The sequence below is a fragment of the Nannobrachium achirus genome (assembly GCF_963921795.1).
Source record: "Nannobrachium achirus genome assembly, chromosome: 18".
Taxonomy (NCBI): Eukaryota; Metazoa; Chordata; class Actinopteri; order Myctophiformes; family Myctophidae; genus Nannobrachium; species Nannobrachium achirus.
Window position 1 is genome coordinate 36505077 of NC_137825.1, and position 27214 is coordinate 36532290.

Consider the following 27214-nt stretch of genomic DNA (forward strand, 5'->3'; position numbering starts at 1 on the left):
GAGGGAAGGATGGGAGTGTTTGGAGGGAAGGAGTGATGGATGCAGGTAGGGAAACGGCTTGAAAGATACAAAGAGAGGTTTAATAGCATAGAGTAAGATGAGCTGGAGGCCTTTATAGGTAATTGTGGTAAAGTGATTCAAGGATGGATTTGGGAATACAGAAGGAGGAAGCAATATCGAGGCAGACAGAGGACAACGCTTTTCTGGGAAAATATCTGCTCACTCTCTTTACACACACACACACACACACACACACACACACACACACACACACACACACACACACACACACACACACACACACACACACACACACACACACACAAACAACCACTTGAGCAGTCCTGTCTATGGGGGAATCAGCGGGCAGTCCCAGGTTACAGTTATTGCTTTTTAATATGTTGTTCTGAGCCAATGGGGAAGGATCTCTTATCAAGTGGCAGAGCACACCGAATGTTATCACATGCAGTCACACACTCACGGCATGCACGCACGCGCGTGCATGCACATGCACACAGTACACACACACATAAAAACATGTGTTGAAATATTAGATGCTACCTTTGTTTAGTGCTGCAACACCAATGAGTGCCATTGTATGTACACGAACGCACGCACGCACACACACGGACACACAGCTAGTGAAAGAGAAAGATACTGGTATCACTGGTTTCCTCTTCAGTATGGATAGCAGGCCTAATTGTTCAACTGACTTCTCCTTCTGCAGTCCAATCAACAATTGTACTTTCTTACGAATTCGAGTCTGAACAAAAAGAGGCATTAGAAGGTCCGACCAACTGAGAAATATATTTAGCATGGATTACCCCCAACATTAGCAAGCGTTCTGCCATTAGCACATTGTACTTGACATTTTTAATTGTATTTCTTTTTGCGTTGATGGATGGAGAGTTGAATTGGTCCCCGGGTGCAGTTGTACAGACACACTGGAGAGGGATGTACCGTCACGTAGGATGGGATGTACCCACAGGTAGCAGTGATACTAGGGATGGGACAATATGAACATTTCATATCACGATGATTGTGACAAAAGAAATCACGATTTACGATATTATCGTGATAATCAAAATCCATTATCCTGGGGCGGAACATTTGCCAAGAAATAGCTGATCCACAAGCTCACAACGCGTTGCAACACGTCGCAACGCGACGCGTTGTGAGCTTGTAGATCGCCTATTTTTTGGCAAAGACATTTGATAGAGAGTAAAAAAAAGACTGTATCAAGTATGTATATTAAGTACCTTTTATCAATTATAGGGGGTTTAAATGGTACCGGATATGCAGCTCGGCAAATAAAAGGTGAATTGATCCCAGTGCATGACGGAGGTCGATATCACGATGAATTAAATCTCCACCATACGATTAACGTGTGGTTTTTTTATCACGATAAACGATAATATTGCTTATCGTCCCATCCCTAAGTGATACAGAGAGAGTGTTGGATATGAGAGTCATGGGCGGGAGTGGATACTAGCACACTATAAATACTGTATATGAATAATGAAAAACCATATCAGAGAAGCAAAGATGATATACAGTATGAAAGCTATCCTGCATGTATACCACAAACAAACAAAAAGCACCTGCATGCTCTAGGCCAACGCGCGCGCGTGTGCGCGTGCGCGCACACACACACACACACGCACACGCACACGCACACACACACACACACACACACACACACACACACACACACACACACACGCCCTTCCCCTGTCTGCTATTTACCCAATTAGCTCCTACACTTTTCCCCCTTTTTCTATATCAACGCAGCACTATGTTAAATAAACATACAGGCAACCCCCGCTGGTGTGTGTGCCAATTAAGAGCTGTTTTATTAGGCCGCTGTTCATAGTAGGTCCTAATGGTGTGTGTGTGTGTGTGTGTGTGTGTGTGTGTGTGTGTGTGTGTGTGTGTGTGTGTGTGTGTGTGTGTGTGTGTGTGTGCGCGCGCGCATGTTTTCTTTCTTTCTTTTTTTTTTACCAGAGGGAAGGTTAGTGAGTGTAATTGAATCATATTACTTCCTCCACATGGCTTGTCAAGGCCCTTTTTATGATTTGGAGCTGATCCATAAGGATGATAAACATTGATTTAGTCATGCATTGATAAGTTACGGCAGGAGTGCCGGACGGCACGAACAACACCAACAACACAGAAATGTAAAAAAGATCCTCGGCACATCAGTTTTTTTGGCAAAACAAAACATTCGGCCCGCAGAAGGAGGCACTGGGGAGGTTGGCGTATCGCTCTTTTTATCGCCAAGTTGTTTGCAATCTAACAAATGAATGGATAAGTAAACAAATAAAGAAATAAATAAGGAGAAACAATAAGCCCGATGGCTTCGGCTCTCGTTCTCTCCGGGCTGGCAAAGTTTCCCCTCATCTCAGCTCGTTTTAGTTGGATTTTTATAACAGTCCTCCCTCTCCGTCAATATTGCATTGTGGTTGATTTGTTTTTTTCTCTCTTTCTGTTCTTTAACCCATTTAGGCCATTGTTTCATACTTTAGCTATTGAAAAATAGCAGATCTATAAGCAGGGGTTGACACTAAGGTCTCAGAGGCACTTGCCCATCGGGCAAGTACAGGTCATGTTCTACTTGCCCGAAGGTAATGCCCACTTGCCCGAAAAGTAAATCGTCCATTATAAAATGATAGGTACGATTTTAATTACCGCTCAATTTAACACTTATTTCTTTACTTTCTGGGGCTGAACGATAAAATGTCATACCTCAATACCTCCAAATCCAAATACCAAATACTTTAGCTATGATTGAATATGTCTATGGTTTCACACTTGTTATTTTATATTTTTAAATGTAGCAACAGTAAAAACAGCACATTATAGGTAAATAGTGATCTTATTTTACATTCCACAGACCAGAAGACACAGCGCACTGGCCACGTTCAGGTGTTTAGACAGATATCTCGTGTTGTGTTTATAGACATTTGTGTCCCCTCTCAAATGAGCACTTGCCCTGTCGGGCAACCTGAAAGCCAACTTCACCTGCCCTGATGTTTTATTTACCTGCCGAGGGCAGGTGGGCAAGCCTTAGTGTCAATGCCTGTATAAGCTCACAGCGCGGCACCGAGTGGCACGCAGCGAGCTTGTAGATCTGCTATTTTTGAAAAGTCGTGAAAATGTGTGGAAATCTTTGAATATATCTAAAAAATTAAGAAAAAAAATTAAGCAGACATTTGTCACTCAAATTTTGCTTCTGGGGGTCCCTGGAACAAAATATTTTCAGATGGGGGGGGGGGGGGGGTCCGTGGCCAAATACATATCATTTTGGGGGTCCTTCACATGAAAAAGTTTGAGTACCACTGACATAGAAACATGTTTTTTTTTTTTTTTTTTTTCAAAAAACCTTTAGAAGGATTTAGAAGACACTTAGAGAATCGGGTCAAAATATTCAAAGACTTGCACAAATGTTCAAGATTTTTCCAAAATAGCAGATCTACAAGCTCACAGCGCGGCACCGAGAGCTTGTAGATCTGCTATTTTTATAATGCGTTCCCGGTCTTTATGACTTAATTCCAGGCTGAAGGGGATCTCTCCCTCGCTGCTTTATCGTTCTCTTGATGACACGTGGCGTTCATTTCGGACGTGCGTCGATATGAAGCGCACCGTGCGGGGCCGGGGGGAGCGGGGTGGGGGTGGGGGCGGGTTCCGCTCGTGCGCCGGATTCCATCACATTATACGACCGGTTTGGAACCTGCTTCTCATCCCAGCACAAAGTGTTTAGGTGGAAAAAAAATCGCTCTCTTAACAAACAACCCGAAAAAGAAAAAGACAAACGGTTTTGCAGAAAGGGGTGAAAATATGTGGGCGCAAGCAATAACCACATGGTATCTTATTGCAATGGTTTATTAGGAAGGTATCGGAATATTTTAGCAGGCGATTTCAACCCCCCCGACACGCTCCCTCCCGTCAAGCGCCGGGGTTTTAGCGTATCAAAAAGTAAAAACAAAATAAAATAAAAAATAAAATCTCCTGCTGCAGCAAAAACTGAACTTTACAATTCGGTGGGGGGACGGGAGGTGAAGGTGGGGGCGGCGGGGTTGAGCAAAGTGCTGTGTAAATCCCTTGCATAGTTAGCTAAGATGCTGCCCTAGACACATTAGTCTCCAGATGACTGGCTGGTAATAGAAAAGCATAGCAGCTCATCCATGGGCTTAGATTGGCCTTTATGATTTTCATCAGCAGTTATTAGTAACACTGCTGACCAACCCACTCCCTGGCTTGATGGGCTGTGAAGCCTTTATTGGCTTCACGCTTTGACGCTGTAGGACCAGAGGAAAGCAAGAAGTTTCTCTCTCTCAACTATACAGGTTTGCTTACATGAACAGTACATGGTTGCGTGATGCATAACCCGATTCTACGAATGGCTTCTGAATCCTAACTGTTTTCTGAAAAAACTTTTGTTGCTACGGTATGTCAGTGGTTCTCAAACGTTTCTTGTCAAAGTTATATGAATTTAAGCATGGACCCCCATCGCAAAAGATTTTGTTCTATGGACCCCGAGAAGCAAAGATTTTAGTTAAGTTTTTTTGCTTAAGAATAGTTGATTGTAACTTTTACAATTATTGTTGCGACCGAACTGACTAAGCATGTCTGGGCTCTCACAGCATATCTCCATATACTGTACAGTACATGGGTCTCCATATATGGGTAACTGGGCCGATATACATCACTGGCCAGATGGGCAAGACATGGTGCGACCTCGAGGTCGCTTGGCGCCCTGAGGCGTCTTACTAGTACTGTCTGTCTGTGCGTCCGTCCGCCCATCCGTCCGTCCGTCCGTCCGTCCGTCCGTCTGTTTCACTCTCTCTCTCTCTCTCTCTCTCTCTCTCTCTCTCTCTCTCTCTGTGTGTGTGTGTGTGTGTCTCTCATGGGTGTTGACTGGATGCAGGCCTAGCAGATACAGACTTGCCAGAGTGATGCCAGAACCAGTCTAGCACCCAGCCAACAAGCCATAACTGTGTGTGCGTGTGCGTATGTTTGTGTATGTGTGCGTGCGTGCGTGCGCGTGCTTTCGCATGTGCGCACCAAGCTACTCAGAGAGTGATGGAATGACGGCCACATAGTCCCATTCCAGGCAAAGCCAGGAGGAGAAGGAGAAAAAAAGCCTCTTTGTACAGAGCTGAGGATGAGACAGTCTGATGATGAGACACAAAGCTATGCAGCCAAAAGTCCTGAGTGGCTCTTCATTCACCTGCTTTCTGTATGGATCCGCTCCAGGTTTTGGGTGCTGGCTCATCTTGTCATTTCGCTAGTGTTCCAAACACTTTATCATTACTTTAAGTGTTACAGGTTCATTTAGCTCTCTGAGCCCATGCAACACAGCCTCAGAGCAACCCCTGTAGTGGGAGAGTAATAATGGGTACTTGAAGGGGTTCCAGCCAGTGTTGATTTTTTGGTCGATTGAAACTATGGCGAAAAATGTTCGTCGACATCTTTTCACTGACGAAAACAAAATAAAAATGCAATATAAACTAAGCTATGATGCCTAAAGCTATGACTAAATATACTGACAATTTCATCTACAAATAAAAACTAGACTAAAATGTTTGGTTGGGACGAGTGCGAAAGAGATTCTGTAGAACTAAGACAAGTCATCATGGGTGTGCAAGGGTCTCACAGACCGAAATTAGCCGATCTACAAGCTCACGCGGCACATTGTGAGCTTAGATCAGCTATTTTCAGCATGCAGCTACGTGAAAATCTGTCATTTAGATGCCGTCAAGGCCTGCCAACATACATTTTAGTTTGCTAATTCTACGGCCAATTAAAATCTTTTGATTTTTAGTCAGCTAAAACTAGACTAAAAGTAAAACATTTTAGGTGACTAAAATATGACTAGTAAAACTAAACGGAATTGTATTCAAAAGACTAAAACTAAATTTACGGTCAAAATCAACTCTACGTAGTTCCAGGGGGTCCCTAAATGATTGGTAACTCTGAGATTGTACAATAGAGGGTATGCGCATCCACTGGGACCCGCCCCCCTAATCTAGACTGAGTGGCAAAACATTGAGCAGCATGGAGCATTGGAGTTTGGAAGTGCTAGTTGCAAATCACTCAGCGGCCCTGCATACCACCTGTTTCTAATTTGCACATAATGCAGGAGGCAGCAGGATGTTGTGTTGTTGAAAACGAGTGCTTCCAAACTCTGACACTTGGAAAAATAAAAACCTGCACATAATGTCTTGACAGAAAGTAGCGCAGGTGGATTTTTATGAAACAAAAACTTTGCAGATAGAAAGAGGATAATTAAAGCTTTCAGTACAGCCGCAATGTTGGTGAGTTAACTTTGTTTAATACAATCAGATAGGACTTTTCTGTTTGGATGTATGGGCTGTCAATGGCAGAAATTCGTTTTTTGCCTCTCAGTAGGCGTGTTCCCACATAACTTCCAGCAACAGTGATGTCACACACATACCCTCTATTGGAACCAAATGGACCCATACAGGTCCATTTGGTTCCATTTGTACTATCTCAGAGATAAATGGGGATTTGGGTCCTTGACGTGAAAAAGTTTGAGAGGTTTTTGTGTGGCTCTATTCGCACCCTCTGTTGCCAACCCTGCCGAGGTGAGTCAGTGTGCAGAATAACCAATATATTCTTGATGTGATTAGTAACAAATTTGGGGGAAAGTATTACACAATGCGTTTTTAATTAGTCAACATCTACACCAAGCCCCGGAGGCATTAAGTCAAATCTTGCATGTAAATGTGATCTCCAAATCATTATTCTCCAAGTACGTTGGGCCAAATGACTGCTGATTCCCGACCAGCCCCCGTTGTTGTTTTCTTTTATTTATTGAGGAATATAAAGCAGCATTAAGAAAGTACAGGAAGTGAGGAGTGAACTAAGGAGTTAGGAGAACAAACAGCACTTTGTTGTCAGCCTCGTTCTGCCTAATTAAGTCGTGAAGCTTCTGTTTTGTTCGGAGAATAATAGGTGGTGATAAAATGTTTGTCTGTCTCTCTGTCTGTCTGTCTGTCTGTCTGCTTGTCTTTACTTACTGTACTTCATTCATTCAGTCTGTCTGTACAGTATGTCTGTCTGTCTTCCTCGCTGCCTGTTTACTTGTCCACGTGTCAGTCTCTGTCTTCCAGCCTGTCTATCTTTCTGCCTGTCTGTTGTTGTCAGGGTTGTTTAGCTAAATAATTGATCACAAACTAGGTGTGTGTGCACAGGTAGTGTACAGAGGAGAAAAAACTGTTTATTTATCTGGAAGGAAAAGAAATAAGTAAGGAAAGAAGGTAAAGGAAGGGAGGAAGGAATATATAAATAAACCTGCAGAAGACCCCAAATCCTATAGTGTCGCACAAAAGTAGTGAAAATAGCAGATCTACAAGCTTGTAAATCGTCTATTTTCTATTTTTGATCCCACGATTTTGTAACCCATTTTTTCACCCAGTGCTAATTGCCTAATCCTGGGCTCTGCTCTCCCTCTGCCGCTAGATCGTCTATTTTCACGTTTTTAAAATATAAGTTTTGGACATACAAGGTTTCCACCCGACAGTGACGATATGGTGAAATCCAACATGGAGATGCTGTCAAACCGCACGGCTTCATCCTACAGACCAGCGATGGCCGGCAAAGTAGGCTTTTAGAAGTCATCCGGGTCCCCGGGACATGGCGTCGAAGGAAAAGATCTACTACGCCGGCAATGGACTCGTGATGGACGTGCCGGGGTTAACGCTGCTTCAAATCCACTATGAAGAAGTGGGGCTTGGCCTGACAGCAAGAGTGCTGCGAATCTGAGCAGACTGCCGAGCACATAATAATCCACAGCCTGTCCCGTGCGCAGAGTCCGCAGACCACCTCCGGAGGCCAGGCGGCCCAGGCCTCTCCCGAGGGGGACCGGAGACGAGGGCGTGGCCGCACGGCACCGAGTTGGACATTTTGAGGATGATGCAAGAAAGAAGAAGAGTCTCCTAGTCCTCCACTGTGTGTGCAGCTCCTCTGCTGCTGCTGCTTGGCCCATCTCAGCCATGGGCTCCAAAAGCACAAGTGACATTTTAATGGCCTCGGTTTTACTCTTCAATAATGGATACATTGCTAGCCCTCAGCGAGAGAGAGAGAGAGAGAGAGAGAGAGAGAGAGAGAGAGAGAGAGAGAGAGAGAGAGGGATGGAGAGGGAGAGGGAGAATGGCAGTTTTTTTTTAAACCTGCCTTCTTTTTCAGACACAATGCAGTTTTGTAATGGTTGTGGTGTTTTTTTCCCTCCCCATCCTGTTCTTTTCTGCTTAATGCACATTATTTTATAGCCCACAAATGCTGTTTGTGTGTGTCTGCGGGCTCCATTTGGGCCTGTCGTTTGGGCAGTGCGGTCCTCTTCCATCCTAGTTTGACCTGACAACGTTGCTTACACACACGGTTGGCTCCCATCCCCTACCGTTTGGCTGTCTGGAACGCTTTGCTTTTATGGGGGCAGACGATGATGGGTTGATATATGAATCTGTTTGTACGCGTTTGTGTGTTTTTGCTCGTGCGTGTGTGTGTGTGTGTGTGTGTGCTGTGTGCATACAGTACTGTACAGTACTGTACAGTACTGTACATACTACACCACAGTAGTTGTCCCTCATAATAACCCACAATGTATTATATTGCTGATGCAGTTTTTGTTACCATGGACTGTATTATCATGTAATATATCGTTGTTGTCGGGTGGAAAATGTATATCATTTTAGAAATGATTTTAAATAGTGAAAATAGACGATATACAGTAGTAGATGTGCTATTTTCACTAGTTTTGTGCGACAGTCTTGCATGGTTGTAGCTGCCACCAGAATCTGTCATCAGAAGTAAAGTTAATTTTTTATATAAATAAGTTAAAAGGTCAATAATGTTTTTGTTTTGGGCAATTTCATGTATCTATGTTTCTTTGTTTCACATGATGTTGAGGTGATTTCTGTGTTCTTGATTGGCCCAGGTCACACTGGCCTTTTGATCTTTGATCTGTTAATGAGCAAGGGTGGTTGGCGTCACTGTAATTAGCAGAGCTGAGGGGAAATAGTTCATTCTGAACAGAACACTGAGAGGAGAAGCAAGCACAGCATTGCTGCTGTCTGTTGGAGAGGAGAGGCTCTCTCCATTCCGACATGTCGCCACTCCGAAATTGACTTCTTATTGTCGGAGTGGCAACACTCCCATAGGGGTTAGGTTTAGGGTTAGGGTTAGAGATAGGGTTAGTGTCGGAAAGGAGACATGTTGAAGATTTACGTTTATTTCCCCCATAGTTGATGCGGCCAATGAGGTATGCTTTGTTTGTTTGCAAGTGTACTTTATTTGTTTGTATGTTTTCTTTGATGATTGTTCTCTGTGAGAATATTTGTATTAATGTATATTTGTATTTTATGTTTGTTTGTTACAGTTCTTACGGCATTTCATTTGGCATTTTGGTGCTATTAAATGTCTGTCCATAAAAAGAACACCTTGTGTGCGTATCTGTCAACCGGAGGGAACTACAATGGTGAAGTAGTGCTGTTTATATTCTGCGGGAAAACAAAAACGTACAAATTTGAAACTTGGAGATACGAGGTTTCTGACGATATTGCTGTTTTTGTTACCATGTACTGTATTATCATCTCATTGTCTCTCTGTGTGGTTTCCTGTTGAAATAAGCGTAGTCTTTTCATGGATCTCCTTTTAGTAGACCTTGTACCAGTGAACTGTACCGTCATGAAACTGTACATTTTCCTATGCAAACTTCTAATAAAGCCTTCAATCAATCAATCAATCTGTGTCTCCCGCTTGCTTCCACAGAAACCAAGCCAGGAAGTGGTCTGTGTAAGCCAGGAACCATTGCTCTGTTTGGAAACGTGGTGTACAGTGGGCTGCTCAACGAGCACTTCTGGCACTTTGGGGTTCCCCTCGTCACCAGACTGGTGAGTCCTGCATGGGTTCAACCCACTTCTGTACCCACAATTCTTAGTTCTCTTTCCTTTCTCTCCTATCATAGTTTTCATTTTTGCTTTGTTTTTTCGCTGTACACAACAGTACAGTACTTTTTTTCTTTTCATACTTCTCTGTAACTTTGTAACCTTCACTGCTGTGCTGCCTCTGGGCGACTGATTTCCCCCCTTGGGATAATGGTATATCTTTCTTTCTTTCTTTCTTTCTTTCTTTCTTTCTTTCTCAACTTTACACCGCCTCTTCTCTGTTTTTCATTAAATATTATTTAATTCTCTGCAAGGACCATACCGGTGTCTTTTCTCATCCTCTGACACACAGTGTAACGTACATACATAGATACACTGTAGACTGTGGGTTTACACTTTCTCCAAAATCATGAGAACATTACTGAACAAGCAGTCATTTTGCAATTCAGAACAAAACCCTGCGTCTGTCACACCAAAAACAGTTCGCAAAAGATATATTAAACCCAACTCCCCAGTAACTAGGCAACGATTTCTTTATTTAATAACAATGACATCAGCCTTTTATTACCAACTTCTCAAACTAAAATCAATACAAAATCTAAATCCACTGTCTGAGCTCAGTTTAGACATACTGTATCAGAGTCATTTTCCACTTTCGGCACCACAGTTTCTCTTCTCAACGTGTCAGTCACGCCAGCAATTTTCTTATGACAAATATCCACCCAATTAACGAGAGAGAGAGAGTTCGGAACACATTGAACGTACTGTACTCGGATTCTAGCAACGCTATAGTGATCAGAACGTACCGCTTGTCCACACTCTGGAGGTTTTTGGGCCTTCTCCCTCGTTTGTATCCGCCTTGGGATTCTTTTTGTCAGCATTTACAGTGTAAATTCTTAACTCGTCTAAAGTAAGAAACATCCTAAACACAAGTTCCAGGAACAGCTGGTTTTAAATGTAGTTTTGATATAAGAACTGCTCATGTAGTTAATAAAACGTTACAGAACCTTTACCTGAATAAACAAGTCAATGTTGGTTAAACATTGTTGCATAGTTAATGTGTTTGTTTGAATTTAATTTGTAAATCAATCGTTTCTCCAGAGACTATTTTTGGCTGGCCTTTTCAAATCAATCCCTTTGTTGGAATAGATTAAAATGCAGCAATTACATGAAAAAAAAACAAAAAAAAAAACAGAGTGTTTTGTGTTTGATTAGATTAGATTACCTACTGTTTCTCAAGCTAGTTACTAATGTCTGCAAGTTGATTTCCATACTGTACTGTACTGAAATCCATTGGTTTCCTTGAGAGAGACAAAGGTTGTCAGTAATGTCAAGTATTCCCCTGAAGAAGACCTTAACAAATAAATCCTGTGCATCGTGGCTATGAGTGTGCGGCCTTTCTCTTCACCTCCATACAGACAGTTATGTCAAGTATATACCTCGAGTCATAGTCAATGGACTAAACATTCCAGACCCCTGGTATGGTTCTTTAACACCCCCTGTCTCTGTCTGTCTCTCTCTCTCTCTCTCTCTCTCTCTCTCTCTCTCTCTCTCTCTATCTCTCAGTGGTTCTCAACCTTTTCAGGCCGTAACCCCCAAAAGAATCATGTTTTAACTGGGGGACCCCCCACTCTGACGAGCACTAAGAGTTGAGGCATTACATTTTGAATAACACAGTTCTATTATGAAAATAGCAGATCTATATGAGCACGTAGATCAGCTATTTTCACAATTTCTGCCTCTAATATTTCAGAGTTTGTTTAATTTGTAATTTTAGAGGTACAGTATTAAAAAGTCCTTAAATTGTCACTTTAGAAATGTGAAGATACCTGTACCCTCTTTACACTTTTCTTCGTTGACCGTTGAGAGTGAAAACAATGATGCACAAAATGATTTGGGGACCCCCCTGGGGGGACCCGACCCACAGGTTGAGAACCACTGCTCAAACTGAGCTTTGTTGTGTGTGCAGGGCTCTCTGCATCCCATCCTCTGAGAATCCTATGTGATCTGGCTTCTCTCCCGCTTCATCTTTAGCACTGATTCCATTTCTGCTGCTTTGACATTTTCCAAGCAGCCCCAACGTTTGATATGTATATCACAGGAATGAAGGATGTTCCATTGTCACGTGGCTGTATTGCAAGACCGCGTCGGTGTTTGTGTGTGTTTGTTTTGTACTTCCTCTTGGCTTATAAGAGGAACGCACAGAGATCTGTGTTTTGCGCAAAGTTGTTTTAAAACCTCCATATTACTGGAGATTGTAAAGATGTTTTAGTTTAAAGAGGTGGTGCCATAGTTGTGTACTTACTACTTTTTCTGGGTTTCATGTGTCTAGGAGGTTGACAGTATTTCATTAGACTCCCCTGTGGTTGTTATGAGCAATTATGTATTCCCTTTGCATTTTGGATTTCTTTCTCGAGGCTGCCACCTTGTGGGTCAAAAGTGCCGATCCAAAAACACAGATAGAGTGACATCACTCTATCTGGAGATAATCACCCCCTCCCCTTGTACCATTCACCCAACACACGTGGGTGTGGCTAACTTGCTGGGTCACCACCCACCATGACAACCAGGCATACTTAATGAACTGGTGGGTGTAGCCACTTAAAAACCAAATTTTCAACTCTTTCTGTACACTTTTTTGGAAAAAAATCTTCCTCCTAATATAATCATAATACCTGATAATCATGTTTTAGGGGGGGGGGGGGGATCATGGCACTTCATCTTTAATGGGGGATAGACAACATCAACCCCCGCCATTGGAACGAGAGACTCTTCTTGAGCTGTTGATTTTTCGTGGTGTCTGAAAAAGCCACAGTGAGTTCTGACTGGAGGACAGGCGTTATAAATAATGGATTGGGGTTCCAGCATCAACACAAACTAATGCAATATTAGTGATATTTCAATTAACTTTGAATTAGGCTGTAATCTTTTACATGTCACTTTCTGATTGCGCGGCCCTGTTTTATTGAGCTGCTGATGAATGTTATATTTGATAGATATTGATGTTGTCTCGCCCATCAGAGGATGGCAGAGGATATTTGCCGGCTGAATTTGATTGCCTGCCTTGCTGAATAAGCCCGAGATATGAATTTTTCAAATTTGGATGGTCGCCTCATTGCCTCTGATGAAAACATTTTGATAAAGACAATCGATTTTTGGTTCATTAGAAAATAAGCGTTGTCTGTGCTTGTTTAGTCAAATATGGAACATTCTCTTATTTTCACATTCAGAAAAAGGAGAGCGTTGGTGGTTATGGATCGCTGAGAGGCAGGGCCTTCTGATGGCTCACAGGGAAATAACATTAAGTCTACAATATTTATCTTGAACATGGTGAATATTTAATTGGGTATACCTACAGAGCAGCTGATATCATCAAAAAATATTATGAGCTTCACCATGTTTTATTGATACTGACACTCTGTGGCGCGTGTGCGGTCTCTCTCTCTCACTCACACACACACACACACACACACACACACACACACACACACACACACATGCGCGTAAGCGCACATGCGCGCACGCACGCACACACACACACATGCACGCACGCATGCAGACATGTTAAATGATTCAGACTGTTGCAGATGCCAAAGCTTGATATAAACAGAACTGAACGCGAGAAGTGGGTCTCATTCGGGTCCTCATTTCAGGTTTTCCACAGCTCTCTCCGTTATATTAGGGACTGGTTGTACCAAACATATATTTTGGACGGTGTTATACCCATATTAACCATCCTCCGAGAACACTATCACATTTTTATGTGCAGATAGTCTGTCTACCTGTCTTTATGCCCTGTCTGTCTTTGCCTTTCTCTGTGGTCCTACGATTCCCATAATGCATTTCTCATGAAGGTGGTTATTGTGCTTTAAACTAAGTGAACAAGGACATTGTCACAGTCACAGAGTTCTGTAGCTATCCTGTGTTTCCCCTGTGCAATATCTATCTATACTGTACTGTATCTATCTACTGAATAACTGCTAGCTTCACAATTTTGAGGTATCTGTGCTTTACTTAGGTACTTTCAGTTTTCAGTACTTTTACTTCTACTCACTACATCTTGGATCCAAATATTGTACTTTTATTCCACTACATTTATTTGTAAACTTTTAGTTACTTGTTACTTTGTAGATTTTGAAAACCTAATTTAACAACTTCAGCCCTATATACAATTTTGGCCTTTTGAAAATAGCAGAACTACAAGCTGACAATGTGTCGCAGATCTGCTATTTTCAAAAGATGTCTATACAATTGAAAACTTTAAATGGGACATTCTGCCCAATGAGTACTTTCTACTAGTACTTTAAGTTTATTTTATTGCCAATGCTTCTGTACTTTTACTCAAGTAAACTTTGAATTCCAGACTTTTCCTTGTAAGGGTGCCCTCACACCAAAGTACCTATGAGAGTGGAATCCGCGTTCCACCAATGCATTTCAATGAGAGTGAAGCGGTTTTATGCCAGCAGAGGATTTCTGCAAAAAATGCTCCCTTATCATTGAAATGCATTGGCGGAACGCGGATTCCACTCTCATAGGTACTTTGGTGTGAGGGCACCCTAACAGAGTATTTCTACATTGCAGTATTGATACTTTTACTTAAGCAGGAGCATTTCTTCCACCACTGGCAGTTGGTCTCTCTGTCACACACTCTGATGTTGTCATAATGGCCCTCCTCCTCTCTGCCCCATCTTTGTCCCCATAATGGTGGCAGAAAGACATTCTGAAGCAGGTGGCAGAGTGCCTCTTGTGTTAATGAAATACCAGACCATTATAGTGGTTTCCAACTTCTAGACGTCGTTAGTGAATCCAGTCCAGATTTATTTACACAACCTTGAGGAAGGTGTCGTATATATCTACTGTATACAAGACCTTCAAGACATATGCTGAGTGGTCGGGTCTCACTCCAGTGAATTGAAACTGACATAGTTTCACCTCCACAACGAGTCCCGCAATTGACCAGTTGGTCGGAGACAAAAGTGGGGCTGTCAAGAAAATTACATTTTACTTTGCGATTAATTGTTACACAGATAATTGTGATTTACGATTTTATTGTGTTTTTTGGCGTTGAACATTGGAACATATAAATTACATTTCTGTTTGGCTTTTAGGCTGTGTAAATAAAATATGACAAATAACTTCAAGACATATTTAATAACCTTATATTTATATCGTCACTGTCGGGCAGAAACCTCGGATCTCCAAGTTTAAAATGTGTACGTTTTTTCACCAAGTAAAGCCCTGCTTCATCATACAAGGCTGTCGCACAAAAGTAGTGAAAACAGCCGATCTACAAGCACACAACGCCTCGCACTTAGTTCATTTTTAAAATGATAAATACAAAACGAACGGTTGTGGACATACAAGCATAGGCGACTCTAGCCTCTTCCAGCAAGGGGTGCACGACCTCTATTACCTCATGCACGCGCGCGCAGCGCGCGTGTACGACGTTCGCGCGCGCGCTAAAAAAATTGCGGATATTAGCGGTTTTGTAATGTTGTTTTAGCGGATTTCTGCAGTTAATTTTGTACCCAATGCATTTTTTCAAGTTAAAATCGGTTCGGTTCTACACGGCGGCAGAACCATTTTGGGCTTAATATAATAGGGTTTATAAAAGCATGACCTGACTGTCTTAGTCTTACCTTGGGCTGGTCAGGAGGAAATGGTTCAGTCACGCACAGTGAGACAAGAGTCCTGGCTGATAGAGCCTGAGGTCTGTGTTTTGTAGAGGAAAGTCAGGTACAAAATGATCCTCTCCATGTGATGTTTCAGGGCAAGCAGCTATATTATAATATCTACCGGTAGTCACGTCCATAGTAGTGAAGAGCTCGAACTCCATGCTTTATTTTTAACAGATGTTGTTTTCAATTTCAATACTGGCGCGTGGATATGACATCACATCAGGAGGGGAGGGGGGGGCTGCCTGGAGCTGCCAGCCTCTATCACTACCACTAGGGGGTGTTGTTGTATTCGGTCTGAGTGGATGTAAAGTTACATTACAAAAAAAAAAAAAATCAAAATGGCCGCCTGGCGGCCAGGGGTTGCACGTGCACCCTAGGACACCCCTTAAAATCGCCTATGCATACAAGGTTTCCACCCGACAACGACAATATATTAGTTTTTTTTTATTAATATTTGAAAGATTTTCAGTATAGAAACAATTATGACAAATTGTGATTATCTCAAACAATGGCAGATTAAGTAAGAGTCGTGACTGTCCTAGACAAAAGCTTGTGGTCTCTGAAACGTTGACATTGGTTCCTCTCATCCCAGCGAGGGCTGATGACTGAGTGATGGAAGGGACATAAAGGAACAGAGCAGGAGATGGAAGAGACAGAGAGAAAAACAGAGGGAGCAACTCCACAGCGCCGCTCCGTTGAGTTTATCGCGCGCACAGAAGTGATGACGATGGCAAACGCTCTAAAGGCTAATGAGGATGTGTGTGTATGTGTTGTACTGCGCGTGCATCCATATGCATGTGTATATTGTGTGTGTGTGTGTGTGTGTGTGTGTGTGTGTGTGTGTGTGTGTGTGTGTGTGTGTGTGTGTGTGTGTGTGTGTGTGTGTGTGTGTGTGTGTGTGTGTGTGTGTGTGTGTGTGTGTGTGTGTGTGTGTGTGTGTGTGTGTGTGTGTGCGCGCGCACGTGTGTGTGTATGTGTGCAGGCATTGCTGTACACAGCATGTGTATGTCTCAGTCTGTAGGCTGGTTTATGGTACACATGGTGCAGTTGCAATAGCTTTTGTGTTGAGTTAAACAACACATCGCTTGACGCACACGCACACGCACACACACGCACACGCACACGCACACACGCGCGCACACGCACACGCATGAATCCTTCTAATTTAATAATGAATGTGATTACCGGTTCTCTACTGTAACCTAGGAATGCTCTGAGTTTTTTTTAAGCACTGCAGAGTGTTATTTCAAGACCAGACGTGACGTTGAAAGCCTTCCCATTTTCTCATCACCGAGAGCTCTATGGGATTGTCTGTCTGCCAATCGCCAATTGGCCCATCGTCAAGCAGATGAAAGTCATTGGTCAGATCGATAAGTCTGCCTACAGGTCATCGGCAGTAGCCCTAGCGTCCCCTAATACTGGGGAAACACTTGGCAAAAATAACATATCTACAAGCTCACAACGTGTTGCACTGCAAGATTTGTTTATGGGCTTTTATGCCTTTATTGACAGTAGACTGACAGGAGATGGGGGGAGAGGTGGGGAGCGGCACGCGGCAAAGGTCGTCGGGATCGGGAATCGAACCGGTGCCGCCACCAGGCATCCATGCCTATGTGGCAATGCCTAAGTGGTATGCGCCTGGACCAGTAGGCCAGCGGGCGCCTGTGAATTTGAGCATTTAGATCAGCACATTTCCTGAACATTTGGTGTAGAGCAGTGGTTCTCGGATTGTTACGGGTCTGTAACTCTGAGTGTGTACAATGGGTCCATTTTGCTTCCATTTGTACACTCGAGTTAGGATTTTAGTTTGGGGTCCCAGAAATAGAAAATGGTATCAAATGGGGGTCCATGGACTCGTGCATATCAAAAAACCGAGGGTCCTTGAAATAAAACAAGTTTGAGAAGGCCTACTGTATAGATCAGGGGTCTTCAACGTTTTCAGGCCAAGGACCCCTTCGTTGAGAGAGAGATGAAGCAGGGACCCCCCCACAATCTTTTCATAGATTCCATATAGTTTAATCGTTTGACAGCACAATCATCAGTGTATTTTGGATTCATGTCAATTTGTGTTTTCATTTAACCACTTGAGCCGTCAATACTTAGGCCTAATAAACTTGACCTTTCACTCTGTAATTAGTGTTCTCTTTTTTCCCCTCTACACCGAACCTCTTTGCCAAAAATAGCCGACAAGCTCACAACGCCTCGCAGTTGGCTAAAGTTCTCAAAATATGGACGCTATAGGGTTCAAGTGGTTAATATAAAAAAGGAGATTTGTTTTTCTATCACTCAAACATTTGGAGGACCCACTGTAGTTACTCTGATGACCCCCTAGGGGTCCCGGACCCCCTGTTGAAGACCCGTGGTATAGAACCCTGTGGGATCCCAGCCAGTGAAGTCTATCCAGTAGGGTTTTTAAGTGCTTTAACCGGCTAAGATATGTTGGATGGATGTGGAGCCTATCAAGGACATCTCAAGCCCTCCTGTAAAGCATGTCTCATGCATACCGTAATAAGCTTATGATGGCTTCCTTCCTGGCAGCCTAATTACCAAACATACTGTACATGTAGTACTCCTCAACCTACCTCCTCCTCACTTATTAGGGCCAACACCTGCATATAGTTCTGCTCTCCACGTTTCTTTCCAGCTTTCCCTATACCCTTCATTAGCGAGCAGCGGCTACGTGATGGGCGTACAGAGTGGGCGAGTGATGGTTGAGGTATTGCAGCTCTACTCGGGATACTTTGTAAGGAGTTTCCGTGTCAGAAGCAACGTTATACTTTTCCCACTTTTTTTTCTTCCCCCCCTTTACACACTCTCTTTCAAATTCCATCTCCCTCTCTGGGCGCGTTGAGCCAGGCGGAGACGGCCCTCTGGGCTGCCGGAGAAGCCCGTAAGCGCACTGGTCAGATCCCATCGCTTAACAGGATATATAGCCTGTCCTTACAGCCTGCCTCCCCTAATCTGGATGTCTCGCTTACAGCCGCGCGTGAGCACGTATGGCCGTATAGCGGCGTCCCGTTGCCGTTCGAAAATTTCCCCCCCCATCTTACATTTTTAAAATGCTCCGTTTTTCCATTTGAATTTGAGCAACAACAACAAATGTGCTGGTGCAGCACAGCATTAACCTATTAAGATCTGGAATTATTTTATTCTTTAGCTATTGAAAAATAGCAGATCTACAAGCTCACAGCACGGCACCAAGTGCTGCGCTGCGAGCTTGTAGATCTGCTATTCTTGAAAAATTATGCAAATGTGTCCAAATCTTTGAATATATATTTTTTTAAATTGAATATTTGTAACTCAAATATTTGCTTCTGGTGGGTCCCTGATTTTGAGACGAGGGTCGGCGGCTAAATGTATAATTCTATGGGTCCTTGACATGAAAAAGTTTGAGAACCACTGAAACATGCATTTTTCAAAAACCTTATGAAGGATTTAGAAGACATTTTATTTAACTTGCACAAATGTTCACAAATTTTCAAAAATAGCAGATCTACAAGCTCACAGCGCGGCACTCGGTGCCGTGCTGTGAGCTTGTATATCTGCTATTTTTCACTAGTTAAAGCATAAAATAATGTTTAAATTAACAATGCTTTCCCGGTCTTTATAGATTAAAAAAAGAAAAAAAAGCCAACAGAATCAGTGTCAACAGGCTGATTCTCGTCGAGCGAGGATAAATTATTCTCCGGCTAGCTCTCCCTCTCTCTCTCTCTCTCTCTCGCTGCCACCGCTGTGGCTGCCTGTCACCTTTCCCTGCCAGTCCCTCCGTCTCCAAACGCTACCTTCCCTCCACAGCACACACATCTCCTCTCCTACACTACCTCTTTTTTTTCTTCTCCTTGCTGCCCCCGACCCATCAGCATCAACCCCCCCACCCCCCCTTTCTTTCCCTACATGCCAGCTGGAGAAATGGAGAAGCCAGCATTTTCTACCCGATAATAGAGAGAGAAGGAGAGTGAGAGAGAGAAGGAGAGTGAGAGAGAGAGAGAGAGAGAGAGGGTGGGGTCTGCCAATATGACCTCCCTAATGCTCATGAGCAAGCCAACAGGACACCTGTAATTAAGACACGCCGCATGCAGGCAGCTCCACACACCGCACAGTGTTTTTTTGTTGTTGTAATGTTTTTTTTTCGTGTTTTTTTGGGGTGGGAGTGATAGGTGGGGGGTTGGTAGAAAAGGGAAATGAAAGCTCTCAGTGGTCAAACAGCCAAAGTGGCCAGCTGAGCTTTTCCAGGTGAGCAATTGCTTGGCCTCGTCTGGTGGTGAGACAGGGAGACCAGGTGGAGCTCTGGCCAGCGCTGGTCTCTTAAGGTTTGATAGAGAGCTGTTTTGTGTGTGTGTGTGTGTGTGTGTGTGTGTGTGTGTGTGTGGGTGTGGGTGTGGGTGTGTGTGTGTGTGTGTGGCGTGGGTGTAAATGCATGTGCCAGAGATGTGAGTGTTTGCAGGCGTGCATTCTATTATGTGTGCGTAAGTCATGATGCGTGCATATACTGTAGCAATAAGAAAATACCAGTAAGACTCCATAATCGGGAGATAAGCGACCGCCACGTCACAAACTTTAGGAGGCAATCGTAGCCAATCAGGAGGGAATATGGGAAATGGGACAGATCCATGTTGATGACATGTTATTGGCATGGCGTGCACATGCACTTTAAATATCGAAACAATGTGGCCAAAGTGTTACGGAGTCTCTTGTGAAAATAGTAGAACATATTGAATCTGCATACAATGTATTGGGATTAACTACCAACATAAGACAAACACTACGATATCATCTGTCTGACGTTAGCAGTGTGAACAGATTGTGGTTGTGGTGGTTAGTACTGTACCTTTGATGGTCCACTTAGACTTGGCTATGCACAGCTTGGTGTGTACTGTGTCCTCCTGGAGGGGACAGATCGAGACTCAACAATCACAATGAGCTCACAATCAACTTTATTGTCAGATTACAGCTGTAAAAAGTGGGCGAAATTAGTTTTTGTGCACGTTCCATCGTTGGAGCTCACCTCGTGACTGTGGTCCTTCTCATCATCGTTGATAATCAGGCCCCTCAGCCTTCAGGGCTCAACATTCACCAGGTACTGTTGCAAGTGGTAATAGTGTTGCACTGGTGATTCAATGTTTGGGGGGACTCGATTTGAATCTCTTAACACCTACATTAAAAGATTTAAAAGCTCCATCAGCTTGTCTGAATGGAGCATTTGGCTTGAAAGATTCATGAACAAAGTATTTTCCTCATAATGTGTAGGTGGAACTAACGTGTGCAAAAAAAAAACATAAAAACATCTGTCAGGAGCGCACAACAGCTGCCTTCACGTGTATAATGTGCCATCTTGGCTGTGGTGAAATTGAATCCTGTATAGTGGTCACCTGACACAGCGAGTGCTCCACTGACCCCAAAGAACACAGGGCTGTAATAGGATTCTCTGATCCTGCAATGGGATATTCTGGGCTCTACGGAGCATAGTAGTGTTTTCCTGAAAGACAGCGGACATTATCTCTACATGTCTGGCTGTTCTGTGCCCCGTGTTCTGTCTTATACACTTTACATCTCTGTGTACTGACCTGATGTTCCCCTCTGTCTCTCTGTTTCTCTGTTTCTCTCTCTCTCTCTCTCTCTCTCTCTCTCTCTCTCTCTCTCTCTCTCTCTCTCTTGTTCTTCCACAAAGCCCCCCCGCCCCCGCTCCCCATCCCCTGCATTAGTTCACTCACATGTCAACTAACTTATTCATGGACCAGACCTGAAATAGAATGACGGCTGGATTTGATGGGGAAAACGTTATCTTTTTTGAATGGTACTGTAGTTGCTAGGGAAAGAAAAAAGAACTGGTCTATCTCTCTGCGCTCCCAATCATCGACGGGTGAAGTGCAGAGAGAGAGAGAGAGAGAGAGAGAGAGAGAGAGAGAGAGTTAAAGCTGCATGTCTTCTCAGCAGGCGAACACACGAACCATGCATACATGTATGTAAATGGCCTCATTTTCGCTTATATGTCTTAAAAAAAACGATTTGGCCCCGCAACGGTTTGCTGGTGGTGGATCTGTGCTCGTCTTAACCTATTTAAAGAGCAAAGTAGCTTATTAAACAAGCTGGCTTCAGCAAAGGGCGCGACGCTGCGGAAAGGATTGACGCAACTTATAAATATAGTAACATATGTTCCCTGGCCCTAACCCATCCAAAATCTGAGAAGAATGGGAGTCTACTGCCGCGCCTCGGCCAAAATCAAGTGGAGATGTAGCGAAACGGTCAATGGGTCTCATTGATAAAGATATCTCCTATTCTCGTATAGATATTTATAGGGTAAACATTTTAAGTAAATACTGTACGAACTTGATCCTCCCGAAAGGCTGTGTAAAGCCTTGATTAGAATGGATCACAGGGGGTTATCAATGATGAATCCCACGTACCAGTGTGTCAGTCAAAAGCCCATTCCTTCATTTGCATTGTTCCACGCACTATTTAACACCATAAAAGGCAAGCGGAAATATCCCACGTGAAACTGTGCCGCTCGTCAAGATGAACAGTTCTGCAAGCTTACAGCAATGCTTGGACTACGGTACTTGTAGATCAGTGTATTTTGGCAAGCTAGTCCCTTGTGCGATTCATCCGCTAAACGGGAATGAAATTTTGCTTTTGTGTGTAACTAAAAACAATTACAACATTTAACATCACAGGACCAAATAATAGGTGAATAAAGCATGGTGTAAGATATTATATAAGCCTATTCTATAGATAAATTGCTCATCTTTGCAGAGGTAGAGAAGAAGAAAAAAAATAAGACCATGCTAGAATCCAGGATGTATTGGAATGCCGTTATCGTGCTACCATAGATTATGGAATATGGATCACTTTTATTGACCTCTGAGGGGAAAGCATATCCTACTGTACATCAGGATTGAGATTGGACACAGATTTCATCTAAACTGCTTCATTGGATGGTAAGACTTTGAGGGACATAATTATATTGAACTCTAAATCCATCAACTGAAAAATAAATAAAGATTGGTTTGATAGATCATGTCTATAAGTCGATATGCGTCCAAGCAATAGCCCAGAGTTTTGAACAGATCCTTATGTATTTTCTTTTATATGTTATGAAAGGTTGGCCGCATAAACATTGAATTTGAGTTTTGGCACTATCGTAATCGATTTTGCACGAGTCATTGTACATGACACAAAGAATCATGGACAAAGAACAATGATGAATCAGACTCTATACGTGGAAGCACTCATATCTGCATTTAAGTATAAAATCTGGGCGTACCCAAGCTTTGTGAATCATATCTCCAAAACATCCTCTACTGACTTTCCCATGGTACATGTACAGTATAGCAAGCGTTTCCATTGCGCTTCCATTCGCCACGATACATAAGTGTGATTAAACTGTCTTTTTATCATCATAGCGATTTTCGGCTTAACCGTAAAAAATAGAGGTAAAGCAAGCAGATAAGAAAATAAAAAAATCGTTTTATTTCCCATACCCGCGTTTTTTAGATGATACTTTTGAGGGGGGGAACATTCATTGTATTTGTTCAATCTCGGAGACGATAAGAGCTGAGCCACGCGAACAATTTGGTGCCAGGAGGTTTGAAGACAATTCAGTGGCAGAGGAAGAATGGGTTTGATTGAAACGACACATAATAAGGCCTCAATTTGGAACAAGGAGAGAGTGCCGGTAATGATGAGCATCACCCACCACCAGCGAGACTTGAAGTGCACATGAGAAAGACTGCTCCGTTCTGAGCCGCGACTCCAACAGATTGAGCCATGTGGCATGAAGGAACGTTAACAGACTGTGGAAGCAACACCACTTTAAAACATTTAGGCCTAGAATTATTTAATGCTTTAACTGTTGAAAAATAGCAGATATACAAGCTCACAGCGCGGCACCGAGTGCCGCGCTGCGAGCTTGTAGATCTGCTATTTTTGAAAAATCTTGATTTTCTTTGCAAGTCTTGTTTTTAAAAGCGAACATTTGTAACTCAAATATTTGCTTCTGGGGGTCCCTGGAACAACATATTTTGAGATTGGCGGTCCGCGGCCAAACGCATGTAATTTTGGGGGTCCTTGACATGAAAAAGTTAGAGGACCACTGATTTAGAAGACATTTATAGAATCGGATCAAAAATATTCAAAGACTTGCACAAATGTTCCTGATTTTGTGCCGCGCTGTGAGCTTGTAGATCTGCTATTTTTCAATAGCTAAAGCATCAAATAATGGTTAAAGTGGTTCAAATCAAAAACCTGACAAAGATTTGCGTTCCTGGACGAAATGGCTTAAAACAATGAAATAACAAACCCTGTGTGTGCGAAAAGCACTCCTGTTTGTTCCCTCTGTTTTTCGTCAGTTTTCTTCGCTCCGTCGTTCTCGTTTCGTGTTTTCCACCCCTTTTCGAGTTTTTAACTCGGCATTAGGACTTTTCTTTCCTCATTCAAATACGTTTTTGAATATGTATTTTTAATTAAAAAATAATTCTTCTTGCCACCAGCGGTGAATTCATCACAGCAGCGCAATTCTTGGGGGAGCGTTTGTAATTTTCCAACATGCATTTTAGATTCGTCTTCGTTCTTCTCTCCGAAAGAAGGCTAGACCCTGTGTGTGTGTGTGTGTGTGTGTGTGTGTGTGTGTGTGTGTGTGTGTGTGTGTGTGTGTGTGTGTGTGTGTGTGTGTGTGTGTGTGTGTGTGTGTGTGTGTGTGTGTGTGTGTGTGTGTGTGTGTGTGTGTGTGTGTGTGTGTGTGTGTGTGTGTGTGTGTGTGTGTGTGTGTGAGAGCAGACAGATAGACAGAGAGGTAGTTGTGAGACAGAGAACGTGAGGAATAGACAGACAAAGGAAAAAGGTAACGTGAGGTCTCTCTCTGCGGCCCGGTGTGACTGTGTTCGGGCCTGCTGGTTCCAGTGCAGTGTTTCTGGCAGTCGGGGGGTTAATGTAGCTGTGGCGTATTGACTGTACAGGAGGTAAATGTGCTGAGGCTGGCTGGAAGCTAACCCACACCCACCTCTCTGCCTCTCTCTCTCTCTCTCTCTCTGCTACTCACCCAGCCTCATCACAATCACACGCAAACACACCCATGAAGGCATGTATCGTCGTTGTCGTGCGGAAACCTCGTATCTCCAAGTTCCGAATTTATACGTTCTTTCACAAAGCCCTGCTTCATCATACAAGGCCGTTGCACAAAAGTAGTGAAAACAGCCGATCTACAAGCACACAACGCCTCGCACCGCGAGGCGTTGTGTCCTTGTAGATCGGCTGTTTTTCACTAGTTTAAATCATTTTTAAAATGATGAATGCAACACGAACGGTTTTGGACATACAAGGTTTCCACTCGACAACGACGATATTATACACACGCTCTCACACACACACACACACACACACACACAAGCTACACAACGTGGTCCGATCATGTGAGTGTGCGTGCGTGAGAGTTGCAGTGGGAGTGGGAGACGAGCACATTTGACTATACAGCATGGCTAAGAGCTACTGTATGACATGGCTGTTATATCTGCTTTGAGTACACGCGCATGCACGTGCACAGACACACAGGTTCAAGTGCACGCACGCACACACACACAGGTTGGACCTGTCAGGCAACAGTATTCCCTCAGCACTATATCCCGGGCCAAACTAACTCCTGATTGGCCAATCCCCTCTAAGGCTGATTCCGGCAATAAACCCCTCAAACACACACACACACACACATACACATGCTCGCGACCACGCACACACAGCTCCCTCTGCAGAGGAAGAAAAAGGAGGGAACAAAAGAACAAGAAAGCGAGACAGCGGTCTACAACCCTCTCTCTCTCTCTCTCCCTCTCTCCATCCTCGTTCTCTCCTTGCACCTCTTTCACACATTGCACACGAGTGCCTTACAATGTGTTTTGTTTTGACATCTCTCTCTCTCTCTCCTCCTCATACCTCGCCCTCCCCATCATCCCCCCCCCCCCACTCACACACACACACACGCACGCACGCACACGCTCACTTGATCACTCGCACCTCAAACTTAATGAAACCGCGGGCCGCTAGCGTTAGCGGCTCTTTAGCATAAACAAAAAAGAAAAAAGAGAGAAAAAAAAAACAGGCTCCCTGCCTCACTCCAAACCTCCATCCATCCATCAGCTCTCTTTCTCTCTCTCTCTCTCTCTCTCTCTCCCTCTCTCCCTCCCTCCCTCCCTCCCTCTCTCTCTCTCTTCGCCCGCCCGTTGCCTGCCTACCTCAGAGGAGAGCTATATCTTTCCACAACTCCAGGCACACTATAGCGTAGCCCTCCGTGCTAGCTTCCAGCCCCCGAGCATCTGCAGTAAATACCCAGCATCCAGCTCCAGCCTGCCCTCCCCTGCCTGGCTCTCTCCCTCTCTCTCTCTCTCTCTCTCTCTCTCTCTCTCTCTCTCTCTCTCGTTCCCTGCTGCCCTCCCCTTCTGCTCTCCTCTCTCTCTCTCCTTCTCGCTCTCTCTCCCTCCAGGGTTGAGATTTGAGCGAGTGTGTGTGTGTCTATGCACCGCACGCACACACACTGCTGTAGCCCACTGTATGTATCTGTACTGTAGCCTATATCTCTGCGCTATACTCTTCCAGGGCTCTCCGGGTCTTTCCAGTTTGTTGTTGTGTGAAAAGGCACGAGTGTGTGTGTGTGGCGTGTGTGGTTTCTTTTCTCTCTCTCTCTCTCTCTCTCTCTCTCTCTCTCTCTCTCTCTCTCTCTCTCTCTCTCTCTCTCTCTCTCTCTCTCTCTCTCTCTGTCTTTCCGGCATAAACATCCTCCCCCCTCCCTCCCGTTCCCCGCGCTCCTCACCTCGGTGGTGGAAGACAGGACTCTGGTGCCCTAACCCTCACCTCCCTCCTGCAACAACACAACAACCAATCAACCAATCAAACCAGCCGGCTGAAACCTCTGGAACCGGGCTCTCCAGTTCTGGAACTACTCAACCCCAGCACAGAGAGAGAGAGAGGGGGAGAGAGAGAGAGAGAGAGAGAGGGAGAGAGAGAGAGCACTCAGACTGAAAGGAGACTGCTAGGCTATACTAGAGCGCTCGCTAGAGAGAGAGAGGGAGAGTAAGAGATAGTTTACAGTGAGACACACACACAGAGGAAGAGAGAGAGAGAGGGGTGAAGAGCAGAAAAAAACAAAACAAGAGACTGTAAGCATTGAAGTGAGAGACGAGCAGACAGGAAAGGGTGGCGAGTTGGAGGAAAGGATGAGGAGGTGAAGAAGAAGAAGAAGAAGAAGAGAAAAAACACGTGGAGAGGAGAGGTAGAGTAACAACGCCTCACAGCACTTTCTCTCCTCCCTCCCTCCCTCCCTCCCTCCCTCTCTCCATCTCTTCTCTCTAGTTCCTCCTCTCTCTTTCCCCCCTTTGGCCAAGCAGCAGAAGAGGTTCCTCTCTCTCTCTCTCTCTCTCTCTCTCTCTCTCTCTCTCTCTCTCTCTCTCTCGCTCTCTCGCTCTCTCTCTCTCTCTCACTCACACTCTCACTCTCTCTCTCTCTCGTTTTCTTTTTTTTGTGTGTGTGTATGTGTGTGCGTGTGAAAGATTCAGGGAGGAGAACAGCAAAAGCCTGGGCGGCGGTGGCTTGGAGAAAGAGGGGAGAGAGAGAGAGTGGAGTCACGCTTCAGAGAGAAGGACCAACTGT

At 44.0% G+C, this 27214-nt stretch overlaps 1 protein-coding gene across 2 annotated transcripts in view; it reads left to right on the plus strand.

The window, feature by feature from the left end:
* rbfox3a (RNA binding fox-1 homolog 3a) overlaps positions 1-27214 on the plus strand; it is a gene marked incomplete at both ends in the record, with an annotated part of 330498 nt that overhangs the window by 96453 nt on the left and 206831 nt on the right. The window contains one exon of one of the 2 annotated variants that reach the window (XM_080748006.1): positions 9793-9914. In XM_080748006.1, coding sequence (XP_080604132.1) covers positions 9793-9914 — 122 coding nt within the window. The remainder of the gene's footprint in view (positions 1-9792; positions 9915-27214) is intronic. The other variant, XM_080748005.1, reaches the window with a different exon arrangement.